Raw genomic sequence first — 12,856 nt, 5'->3', positions numbered from 1 at the left:
TATCATTATGTCTGTATTATAATCAAATGATTTCAACGGAAAGCCTTGCATGAGCCGGCATGAGCAGCTGCTGCTGCTGTCACCGTTCCAGCAGCTCAGATTATTATAATGCTGGAAATTCACCCGTGCAAATCTCGGCCAATCAATGTCTCTCTCTCTCTCGTTATATATATCACATATAGCTACCGATAATCAACACTCCTCCATGTAGGTTATTTCGATAAATATGGCTGCTGCGGTGCTGGCTGTGTCTATATATTGGAGCACGTCATATCTTATACACAGCAGCGGTAACATACTTAATTTCCAGTATGTTAGTAGGTTAAAAGTACTGAATTTGTCAAGTAGGGCTTTTTTCATACTTAATTTGGAAAATTTCCTACTTGAAATATTTTTTAACGTACTTACCACTCATTTTCATACTTGCAAGCACTATCTTTTTTAAATATCAAGTAGTTTAGGGAGTTGTAAGTATGTTCAACTATTTGTAAGTATTGTAAATTTGTAAGTATATTGGACGAACATACTTATACCTATTTTTCATACTTATTTTCGTCGTATACATACTTAAACAGCTAATAACATACTTGTACTTTGTACTTGTACTTTTGCTCACTTTTGAAATTTGATTGAGCTTAGCCTATATATATCGACTACTGGATTCAACTTGTTAGTCGACGAGGCTAGTGATCCCACGTCCATTGAAGATATTGTTATTGCTAGTAGTAACACAACTGATGGCGTCAGGGCTGGTCTTGAACAATCATCAGCTGAAGATAGGCATGATTTTGATCACGAACAACAACCCCAACATTTTGGCCAGCAAAATTTGGTTCCTGCTGCTCATCGTGAAATTGAATCCCTCCTTTTCACTCATGGTGCTGCGTTTAGTGAATTTGAATGGGAGGCTGGCTTGCTACTTATGTTGCGACAAAGATATTTCCTGACCTACGAGGCCCTGCTCTTTGTTTCTCAGTCCATCCATGAGCATTATTCAAGAAATATGGCCATCGTTCAGGTAGAACTCTAGAATACATGTAAACTACTTGTTTAAGGAATCTAACTCCTTTTTTTTCATTAATTGTAGGAAAAATTTGCTGCCCTATTTATATCTACTGAAGGAACTGGTAGTACCGAGTTTAAAGCAGCTTTCCTGTAAATCATTTTTGTGAAAAAAATGAATAAGGGCACATGCTCGCCGCTTTAGGAGAGAAAATTGAATATAATGTTTGGACATAAAATTCTCTAAGTCCTAAACCCCCCCGTTGATTCATAACGGTTATTTAATTAGTTAAATCATATCTAGAATGGCACAGCGGAACAGCATCTGACTTTGATGCGGAAGACCCGTGTTCGATTCCTACAGAAAGCTTTTCTTTTATTCCAGTAAGTATGTTGGAGGCACATACTTACATGCTTACTCGTTACTTACAAAATGTAAGTATGAAAAAACTATTTAAGTATGTTAAGCTCGTAAGTAGTTTCGTCTTGTAAGTAATCCTGGCCCACTAAAGTATGTTAAGGTAAGTATTCTACCGCTGCTGTGTAAATGTCTACAGACCAGCAGCAGCAGAATCGATCGAAGAGTTGTGGAAGCTGCTGCTGCTGCTGAATTGAACGTGGCTATATAATATCCTTCAACTATTTAGAGTGCAATGCATGCGTGCTGCTGCTGATGTGCTGTCCTCCTTATAAAGCGAATTCACGATATTCTTGTTTTTTTCTTTTTCTATTTGGCAACGAGAGTCGAGGATTTCTCGGAAGCCGCCCGAGAGAGAGAAGGGGAATATAATATCAAAATTTACAAATGTTCAATTACAGCAGCAGCAGCAAGCAGCAGCACAGTTGGCCAAGAAGAAAATTCACTTCCTAGATTAGATGCGAAAAATGTGTCGATTTTTATTGGGTTTATTTTGTTTTTTTTTTATCTTTGGCCAAAAAGGTACACACACATTGAAAACCTGCTCTATTACTGATGCTGACATTGTCTCATAAAATCTGAAACAAAATCTGCTGTAGTATAGACGAGTTTGACAACTTTTTCTTTTTTCTTTCTTCTTCTTCTTCTGATGAATTCTTCTTTTTCTTCTTCTGCGAATAATATCATGTCGTGATTTGGTGACTGCTGGCGACAGGTCGTATTAACGGAGAAATATAACGATTATCAAAAAGTCTGCGTCATTTGATTATATTTGAATATATAAGGCGCATAGTTATTTTGAATCCAAACAACTTTTGACAGAATATGGAATGAGATACCCCATTCATATCTATAGCCTATATATATATAATAGCATATCATTGTATATATAAGTCGAAGAATTCAATATTTTTTCAACAGAAGACCTTGCTGACTGCTGCTGCGCTGCTGATTGCAGAAAGCTGTCGCAGCAACTTTACATCATCAGCAGTCGAGAGATTAATCGAGAGACATTAACGGAGCTTTTATATTGAAAAGAGACCCGAAAAAGTCTCGGAATAATCATTAGACCAATAGATATATAATCAATGCCACCCTCGTCCCTATGCAGGATCTGAATATATAGCCTATAATATGGGACGCTGAATATACATACAACACGGGTTTGATGGTCAGCAGCAGCATGTGATTGAATGAATCGCGGTGCGCGGTATCTAGTCGTCATTGACATCGACATAAAAATTGTAACTATGTACAAACGATCTCTCTCTCTCTCTCTAATAGAGATTACTGATTAATTGGTTGTCATCCCATTCAAGTACCTATGCTCGCGCGGTGTGTGCTGTGCGTATATGGCGTCACCGGGTTCTAACAAATTATTCACGTTCCAGCACATGCATGTGCTGGGGGAAAAAGGAAGAAAAATGGCAACAAAACAATTGCGTTTCGATTTCTTATGAATTCTGGACGACTTTTAACTGTGACAAAAGAGACTGGACGAGAATTTCTGGGAAAATATCTCAAAAACAGACGAGAGAGAGATAACACGTCAAAATATGTTTATGCTCTGGAATTAATAAAACATTGGAATTTAGATTGAATTTGAATTGAACACGCCTTTGCGCCAAAAGAATAAGGTCGTAGGCTATAATTGATGCTCGTCAAGGGACTTCTGGCGACAGGTCGCATCCGACAAGGAATAATATACAACGACGACCACATCATCATAAACATTTGGTCGGAATACATATAGGCTAACATGAAAATGGCGAATGTGGAACAAATCGAAAAGGACAAACCATTTTCCCTGGCAGTTTAATAGGCTACTATATTTTATATTGGAACGTAATGAACATCCTTGGGCTAGGCTGATTTTCCCGCATGAAAACATCTTTGATATGGCGATGTTATCGTTCTCTTTAATTCCGGCCCCACCAGAACCAGAGGCGAAACCAACTCTTATTGGTTGTTGTTGTTTATAAAATAAATAAAAAATTTCATTTCAAATTGGAGAGACTCTTGATGAAAAAAGACGATGCGTATGTATTATATAGCTTGATATGTCATCTCGGCGACCGGTCTTTTATACTGTATAGTGTATATACGAGCCCAACATTCAACGCAATTCCGAGAATATCTTTCTGCTCTTTTGCTCATAGCTATTATACAGGAAAAGAAAACAAAAAGAAAAGGGGACGAACCAGTCTCTCGTCTCTGTCACATATAAGAAATAAAATTTTAAATAATACGAAAATCATGTGAAACTTTTTCGGGGGAAAAAAAAACAAGACTTTTAACTTGTGAACTTTTTTTGTCTTTTTTTTTTGTCTTATTTTTGTTATTATTTTGAAGACATATCAGCGTCCGCATTCCATCAGCAAAGCCCGCCGCTTCTTTCTGCAACTAGTGCAACTGTGTCCTCGATCGATTGGGGCTTGCCACAGAAATAATATCAATTTATTTCAAATGTCTAGAATCTAGATAGCAAATATTATAAGTAGTCTATTCAGGCGAATATCTAATATAAACTTTTTGGTCGAGTCAATAATAATAACCGGCCTCCTATATAATATTATTTATAATAGGCTTGTCGCTTTGGCAAAAGCATAACCACTTTCTCTTTTCTTCTCCTTTATTCTATATAGATGCGCGCGTGATGCTCATGCGCAATATAGTATACACACATCCACGCCCATTATATAAGACCTACATCGAAATGTCTTTTTTTTTCCAACAGCAGCAGCAGCATCGCCGATAAGAAAAAAAGAAAAAGTCGCCGAGGCTAATAAAAACGCCATTAGGGCGATTAGAGTTTCCAGGAATCACTCCGCCATTTGATGGGCTTTTATTATTATCCTGTCGTTATTATTCGACCTGAGGCGCAGCACTGCAGACTCCCCCAAAAACAAAAATGAAAAATAAAAAACATAAGATAAAAGGAGGATCTCAATTTGGAGAAGGTCGATCGGTTATTCGACGTGAGCCAGACCACGTATAACAGCGCTGAGCTGATGCTGTTCAACACATTTGCTGCGTCGATTTCTATTAGACCGCGCATATATTGTGTCATAGGCATATACGCTGATGCTGTGCTGAGAGAAAAGCTTTTCCGATAGTCTATATTAAAGCCCAGCATCAGCCAACAGAAATCCTATATAGACGCGACACACACATCCAGCGGAGAGCAAATAATAATCAAGAGCTCGTGCTCGTCCCTCGTCAAACGTTCAAGGCCTTCCGCGAAAAACTCATCGGCCCCGCTCACTCGTTGCTACAACATCGACATCCGCCTGCTGTAGCGCTGTGCTGAGCCTATACTATACATATAAAAGTTAGGTAGGTACACAGCAGACAATCTACAAAGGAAATATACTTTAACCCGAAAAGAAATTTCTGTCAAAACTCGTGATTGAATTAAACCATGCGCGAAAAATTGAGATTTATTATATAATAAGTAGAACGCCGTTGTTTTTTCTCATTGGCGCAGTTGTTCTTGTGTATATATCGATGCTGGGGATGCTGCTGCGCTGTTGCTATAGAGCACCCCCCCCCTCCGGCGCCGTGATTTGGCGTGTTTTCTTGGTTATATTATCGACGTCGTCACTGGAGCGCGCGTCTCTCCGAGAAAAGCAAATTAAACGGCTACCGGGAAATGGTGCGCTCTCGGGGACGAGACTCTCGGTCGTTTGCTGATGGCCCAAAAGCCGAACAGAATATACACACACAGTCTAATAATAACGCTTCGGCGAAAAAGAAAACTATAAGCGAAATAAGACAAGGAGACGATACGACGACCAAGATGAAGAAGAAAAGAAGTTTAATGGGGGAAAAAAGAAAGAAAAAAGAGCCTATTTAGCCGGGTATAATTACGTCAGAGACCTTCAGCAACCGCGGCATCAAGAGAAAATCAAAAGAATATAACCTCCTCTCTTGTGCAATAAGGGCGGGGCTATAAACTTTGGGTTTTTATTTTTTTGAAATTTATATAGTTAAATTGACGAATAACAAATTGAAAATTTCGTATCGCGTGACTGGGGGGAGTGTTTCGCCCGCCAAATTCGAATTTCAAGAGAAACAACTTTGAGTCAATTTTGAATATGCGTGTCGGCACGAAAGGAAAAAAAACCCAAAAACTCTGAGGGGAAATCGATTCAAGGACCTAAATAAAATGTCTAATCTTCGGCTAATCTTACAACAAAAGAGACTTGCTATATCTATTGAAAGGTAAAATAACATCCCTTATATAAGAAATGTATAACCAACCCACTTACATTCTCCCTCTGGTGGAAGTCTGTTATAGATACGACCCCATCATGGGCCATGTATATCCATATCGGTTGGTTCGGCTATTTATTTAATAATATAACGGACGACGAAGACGACGACTTTTCGGGGTCGTGAGGGACGGATATGCGCACAGTCGGCAACCACGTCGGCAACCAGCAGAGTAAACTTCATCCCCCCGTGTTGTCGGGAGCGGTTATTTTCATCCATGATTGAGCTGCTGCTGCTGTAGCTCCCGCGTTCTCCCTTGACTCCAAAAAGGCAATTTATATGTGGCGGCCGGAAGAAAAGAGCGCGCGACATCCGAGTGGATGACGACGACGGAATTCCAGGAATTCGATTAGATACAAAAGCCAAACCAAAACGCCGGCGTTATTCGGTTGCCGTGCTGTGCTTATATACAAGACTATATAGAGGCGCATTTTCTTCTATTCTTTTTGATCATCTCGACTGGGAAAATGTTTCAATCGCTCGGCGATTTGATCGAGACAAATGCGCCATCACAAAATTAAAAAAACGAAAAATTGACATCTTTCATACGTATTACATACACATTTAGATATATAATAAGTTGTATTCTATTATATATAATAATAATAGACATATATATAAAATATTTATATATTGTCGGAAAAATTGAAGTTCTTCTTGCTCGTAAATAGAATTATTTGTTGGTTGGAGTTGAGAACATTGCGAAATCATCACAAACACACACGGATCGAGTTTCATTTTGTTTTTTTTGTTTTTTTTTTAAAGAGGGAGAGGTAATGATTTTCAAGTGAAAAATATTATTTTGAAAACAAAAAAAAAACATCACAATTAAATCACGCGGCAGATAATTTTTTTTTAAATTAAAATTCCCGCGAAAAATTTTTAAAAAGAATTTTCTTTTTCTTTCAAATACTTTTTTTTTATCCCACCCCGTTCTTTGTATCCACATTGAAAAATATTAAAATAATCCCCCTTCCCCAAATGAACCGCAGACACACACACACACACACATTTTAAAATAAAGCATCTTCAATAATTAATAAATCGATCGATTATAATCATTTGACGAAGAAAAAATAATTGGCAGCTGATGGGGGTAAAAAAATGTGTTTTTCTTTTTTCTTTTCTTTTTGTACACAACAACAACAACAACATCAACAACGACGATATTATACAAGAGGACAAAAAAGCTCGGTGAGGCGCAAAGAAAATGATATATAATTGATTTTTCTTTTTCTGTTCAAAGTAAAGAGAGAGAGAGAGAGAGAGCGAAAAATGTTTCAAATATTTCCAAAATGATGACGCTTAAAAAATAAGTATATATATATAGATATATGTACAAATTTGAATTATCAGAGAAAGAAAAGGAAAAAAAAATACACACATGCACTGTGTCGTTGATGACGAGATATTTTTTCAAAAATGTTCCCGCGCTTTGTATGTGTGTGTGTGTGTCTTGGTCGGGGGAAATTTAAAAAAAAGTTATACAGCACATAATTATTTAATATTTAGGATTGACTCGGTATAACAGAAATGAACGAAATTGGCCATTTTCTTTCAAAGTTTTGTCGTTTTGTTTTTATGATACAGATTTTTAAAGTTTCATTTTAAAAAATAAAATAAAAAGGGAATGTTATGGTTTAAAAAAAAACAAACAAATTGGCGTCGAATTTTAAATTTTTGTTTTCAAAAATTCAGTGCTGATAGGGATACTCGTTCAAATAAGACTTGATCGTCGGAGGTATCTTGACGGAAGACGGAGAAGAGCCAAACGGCGAATTGGCAACACTGCCGCTGCGCAGCACTGGCTGAGGCTGCTGCTGGCGGTGCTGGTTGCAGGCCAGCCGGCACAGGTGCTTCAGCGACGGGCAATCGCGCATCAGCGGCCGGATCAGGACGACTTCCGAGTGTACCTGCCCGCTATTGTCCAGCCAAAACTGGTCAATATAACAAAGAAACACACACAAAAAATGAATTTAAATATTTGATGCTGTCAAATGCCCATCAGAGAAAAAAGATTGAATTCAGTAATTTTACCTGTCCCTTGTCACGACACTGTGACCATTTGGCGACGTAGTGGTCGACCAGGTCGAGGACCGTTCGGAAGCGCGGCAGGTGGTCGGCCATGCCCGTGCTGCAGGCGTCCAGCCGGAATCCGCTGCTCGAGTAGTGGATCCGCACGCTGGTCGGACCTTTGTCCGTCTGCAGGCTCAAGGCGTACAGGTAGCGGGCGTCGGAAGAGTCCCGCACCAGAAACGTCCCAACCTTATACATGAACAAATTAATTAATTAATTAATTTAATTAATTAATTCCATCGATTAAAAATAATTCAAATGTCATCCGGCGACTTGCCATTCTTTAATAAATGGCTTTTTGTAAAATGATCGCACCATTGGCAACGGGGTGATAAAAGATCAAATGAAATCGTCCCATTTTGAAAACTATTCGAAAAATTGGCGGGGCCCAGAGGCAAAGTCTCTGGCGGCTTCCACAGCCCATTTTGGCTCGGCTGCTAATAATAATAATGGACCTGTCGTCCTGGACAAAGATCGATCGACTTTTTTTCTTCCTTCCAAACTCTTCCATCTGTTGTTACACACACACAATTGTAACGCCATTTAGTCGGCTGATTGCGCAAGGCCTCAATTATTCAGGCGACACGCCAATTTTTATTTTATTTCTTATATCCCGCGAATAACCTGATTACATCATCATCCTACATCTTATACTATTGGTTGTTATTTCCCCCGAGCCGCTGGGCTCTATTTTTTTTATTGGCATACCACAGTCGTCACTTTCACTCCCATTTTCTCTAAATCGAAAATATTCAAATTTGATTTGATTTATTTTATTTAGTTTGTTTCTAGGTTACGCCCAGAAATGTGGGTTACGCACAGCGGGAGCTGTTTGGTGTGTGTGAAAATAAATTAATAAATTAAAAATGAATGATAAACACAACGAGATGTGGGGTGGGTGGGGGAAACAGCAACAACAACAACATTACTTGGAAAAATAAAGTGGGTGAGACCCACAATTCCAGGTACAAGTTCCAGATTCGTTCCAGCCGTAGCACTGGAAAATAAATCGCGGAATGCCCCCCCTCCCTCATAAAAAAGGGGGGGGGAGACTGGGCCTTTCTATTATATTCACCAGACAATTCAAATTTCCCTCCACCCAACAAAAAATAAAAAAATAAAAATTCAGTTGCCCTTGAGGCAACAACAGCCAGTTGCTGTATTATAGGCCTGTACACTGACGTTGCAACTTTCTTTTTTTCTCTCACAGACACACACCAGGCTTTGTTGTTGCACGCATTGTAACCTAACCTTCCCTCGCCAGACTTTCGTTGATAAAAAGTAAAATAAAATTTGAAGACATGTATAAAAATAGTATAGGAGAGAGTCCTTGAGTGTCTAATATAAAACGCAGGTATACAAGATTAGACTCGTTCCGCAACGGCGGATTTACCCTGGCCAGAAATCTAGGCTACTGGGTCGTCATGTTCTATTCGTCAAATATTTTTTAAATGTTATTTGAGCCATCGGAATAAAATGATTTGATCTTGGGATAAGTTGAATGATTGTAAATTTTGATTCGTTTAAGTACCTTTGTGTTTTGGAGGAGCTGGACGGATTCCTTCCAGGAGAGATGGCCGTAGTAATATCCGGAGAGGCGGAGCTGGTGGGCGCTGTCTGTCAGCCGTTGCAGGTCGTCAGACTCATCTCCTCCGGATCCTTCCGTCATGGTGGCGCAGACTTCCGCCGGATGGGCGGACGAGTGGTGGTGAAGGTGGCTGTTGTTGTTGTTGTTGTTGTGGCAATGGATCGGCTTATTATTGTTAGTCCTGCGGTGGTGGTGGTGGCGGAAGAAGCCGGGCAACAACTTGTCGTCACTGGCACCGAATGGGATTTCAATCTGGAGCCGGAATGGTTGTTGTTGTTGTTGCTGCTGCTGTTGCTGTTGTCGATGAGACTGTTGTTGATTGGCGTAACTGGGCGACGATGACCAGCATGACGGCCGGACTGGTTGTGGCACAGTCACCACCGACACGTCCAGCCTGGAAGAAGAAGAAGAAGAATTGGGGCAGCCAACGGAATCGGCACAGCAGCCGCCACAACAACACGTCGAGTCACTGTTGTTGCTGTTGTTGTTGTTGTTGGTTGTCGAGCCTCTGCTGAGAGCCGGACGACGGCCGCTGATGCTGATGATGGTCGAGTCGTTGACCTGGACGATGGATCCGCCCGACCAGTGCTGGCGCACCTTCACTTTGGGCAGTGACAAATCCAGCGGCTCAATCACCTGCTGCTGGATGCCTCCGCACTCGCCGTAATTGTGGCCCAGCGGATCGTCGTAATATCCAACTCCTCCGCTGGATGTAGTTGTAGTCGCCGGATGGCAGTTGAAATCGCCGTAGTCGTCCTGGTGGTCGCACAAACAGCCGGGCCTCTTCCGCTGGATGGCCGGAGCTGTGCTGGGCAGGAGCAGAAGCGGAGGAGGCGGGTAATTGGCGTACAAGAAATTGGCGGGCGACAAGGCCACAGCTGCGGCCTCCGTTGGCGCTTCCTCCGAGGCCGTTGGCGGAGCCACAACTGACCCAACGCCACAGCCGCCACTGGCCAGCACGTTGAATGGATTGGTGGGGCTCCAGCAAGAAGAAGCCGAAATGATAGCAGCTGCTGCTGCTGCTGCTGAGGCCGTCTGTTGTTGGTGATTGTGGTGGTGGTGGTGGTGCTGATGGCGTCTAGCCGGCGGCAATGCCGACGATGAAGAGAAAGCTCCTCCACAGCCGTTACCTTGGCTACTGCTGCTGCTGCCACCTCCCAACATTTTGATGCCTTCGGGGGCGATTTCCTTAGATATTCCTGGAATCGATTGAAGGAAAAAGGCCGATTCGATCGATAGGCCAGCAGCGCCAAATTTGAAAAATCGTCAACCTGAGATGGAATATAAATAAACGTGTTATTACATAACGACATTATCGATTAGATAAACAGAAAATGGTCTTAAAGTGTCGCTGGCCAAATTCATTTCTCGTTGGACTCGGATCAAAAAATTCCAACGGCCCTTGTCAATGTCAAAAAAGTGTCGGTGCGCTCCATATTGAATTGAATAATTCAACTAAATTTATGATCAAGAGAAATTTAAATAAAAAAAAGAATCGGGAACGAAGGCCGTCCGTTCCCGATTCCTGGGAATTCGACTGGGGGACGGGCGCGTCTGTGTACCAGCTATCTCTCTCTCTCTCTTTGTCGTGTGATTCGCGTTGGAAATGACAAAAACGGACGCCATTCATTGACTTTTAGGGGTCCCCAGTCTATACAAGAAAAATTGGAACTCGATAAAAACAAAAACTAAAAACTAAAAAAAAGTCTGAAAGATTTCAAGTTTCGTTTGATATGGCGGTTGACATTTTATTTTTTTCTTGTTGTTCCCTGAACGTTGATCATATCTCGATTGAACACCCCAAACTGGCAATCAGGTTTTATTATTTTATTTTGTCTTCTATAAGACAACTAGTTGTTTTGCCTGTTATTGGTTTTTTCGTTTTTCTATTTATTCTCCGAGTCGCAGTTCCTGGACGGAGAACGAGTTCAATCTTTCAGAAGGCTTACTTTTTTGATTATTACTTTTGTTGTTGAAAAGATTGGGGCTTGTATATAATTCAATGATAAGATGTGTTATATAAAACTGGCACCGGGCGGGTGGGGGGTATTATTTGAGTAATTGAAAAGTTATCCGACGGAGGTCTATAAGAAAGAAAGAAAGAAGAAAAAAAGAAATGAGATAGTCGGAATGGAAAAACTCGTTATCCCGGTATAGGTCCGGGGCTCTTTTTGATTTTCTTTTTTTGTATTCTAAGAAATCTCGACAGACTTGTATATTATATCCTTGTGTGTGTGTGCTGTGTGTTTCTCCCATTTCCCGCAATCGCAGCCAAGCCCGTTATGATGATTTTCTCGTGATTGTCTCGTTTTCTTTTTTTTTCTTTTTCGCTCTGACGCAACACACAGGCACAACACATTTCCTTCTCGTCAACTGATTCAATCACGAAATGGGAGCAGCACACTCAAACTCCAATATACAAGGTACATATGAATTTCACGACAAATTGTGAGCCGATCCGATCGGACGAATGTCGATCGATTATTAAATAATACAAACCAGCAGAAAAATCCGAAATAAAATCTCACCTTTTAAAAGCGATGGCGAATAGTTATTCGGAATAATAATCCACAACTGACAAAGCCACAACTGAGCGACGATCGTGATGGCACGTAGTTTTTGATTTGATTTTTTCTTGACGTGACGTAATCCAAAATTAGAGAGAAGCTCGGGCGTGGGAGCCAGAAAACACACGACACACAAACTACACACAACAACAACAACAAACAACACGACGACGACGATTCACCATTCACATTGTTAATGACGAGCGGCGATTTGATAGTCCACGTCTTCTTTCCTATTTCTAACTGGTGATGACACTGTCGAAATAATTTCCAAATTTATAAAAACGTGACTGGAAATTGAACTGCGACTGACGGATAATAAACACACCAAAGTCGATTTATTTGGCTGAGTGGGTGCGTGCGTGTACGTGTGTGTTGACTCGACGGGAGTCGTGACGGCACTGAAGTCGAGTCGGGAAGATCGGCCACCAGTGACTGTTCCTACTGTACAGGCGTAAGACATCCCCCCCGGGGCGGCTGGGCGAAAAAGGAGGAGGAGTGTATCTTGAACTGGAAAAGGGGGGCGGTGCCCGATTGCATGTTGCCCTTTTTGTTTTATCCCCCCCCCCAAACGAAAAAATTTAAAAAAATTGTCTTTTTTTCTTTATTAAATTGTTTTCTAGGAAAATAACGTCGTCGCTGGAATTGAGTTATTCTTTTTTTTTATTTTGATTTTTGTTGTTGCTTGCTTCGATATTCCAATCATGGTTCGAACATGTAGCTAAACTTAAGTTTACTATATTTAGAAGAGGGAAAACAAAAACAAATAAATTCGCGAAATGAGATCAATGGAGTTAAACGATAATTCTTGGTAGACCCTGTCATTGATTTTAAGAGGGTTATTTCTTTTTAAAAGCGTTTGAAGTTGAATGATTCGTTCTAGTTAACTTTCGGCTGGGGGTATTTCTTTTTGGGTTTATTTTTTTATTG

General features: G+C 40.6%; 1 protein-coding gene and 1 long non-coding RNA gene across 2 annotated transcripts; one reads left to right on the top strand and one right to left on the bottom strand.

The window, feature by feature from the left end:
• Positions 1–352: 352 nt before the first annotated feature.
• On the top strand, positions 353–1,170 carry LOC124197318. The gene is made up of 2 exons (XR_006876101.1): positions 353–1,018; positions 1,088–1,170. It is a non-coding gene; the product is annotated as an uncharacterized LOC124197318 (long non-coding RNA).
• Positions 1,171–6,786: 5,616 nt separating this feature from the next.
• Positions 6,787–12,400, bottom strand: LOC124197317. The gene is made up of 4 exons (XM_046592695.1): positions 11,888–12,400; positions 9,303–10,630; positions 7,733–7,960; positions 6,787–7,632 (listed from the first exon to the last, which is right to left on the bottom strand). The coding sequence occupies exons 2-4, from the start codon at positions 10,521–10,523 to the stop codon at positions 7,390–7,392; spliced, it is 1,692 nt and encodes a 563-aa protein (XP_046448651.1). The 5' UTR covers positions 10,524–10,630; positions 11,888–12,400; the 3' UTR covers positions 6,787–7,389.
• Between the last annotated feature and the right edge of the window lie 456 nt (positions 12,401–12,856).

The sequence above is a fragment of the Daphnia pulex genome, chromosome 7 (assembly GCF_021134715.1).
Source record: "Daphnia pulex isolate KAP4 chromosome 7, ASM2113471v1".
Taxonomy (NCBI): Eukaryota; Metazoa; Arthropoda; class Branchiopoda; order Diplostraca; family Daphniidae; genus Daphnia; species Daphnia pulex.
This window is presented reverse-complemented; position numbering and strand designations above follow the sequence as displayed.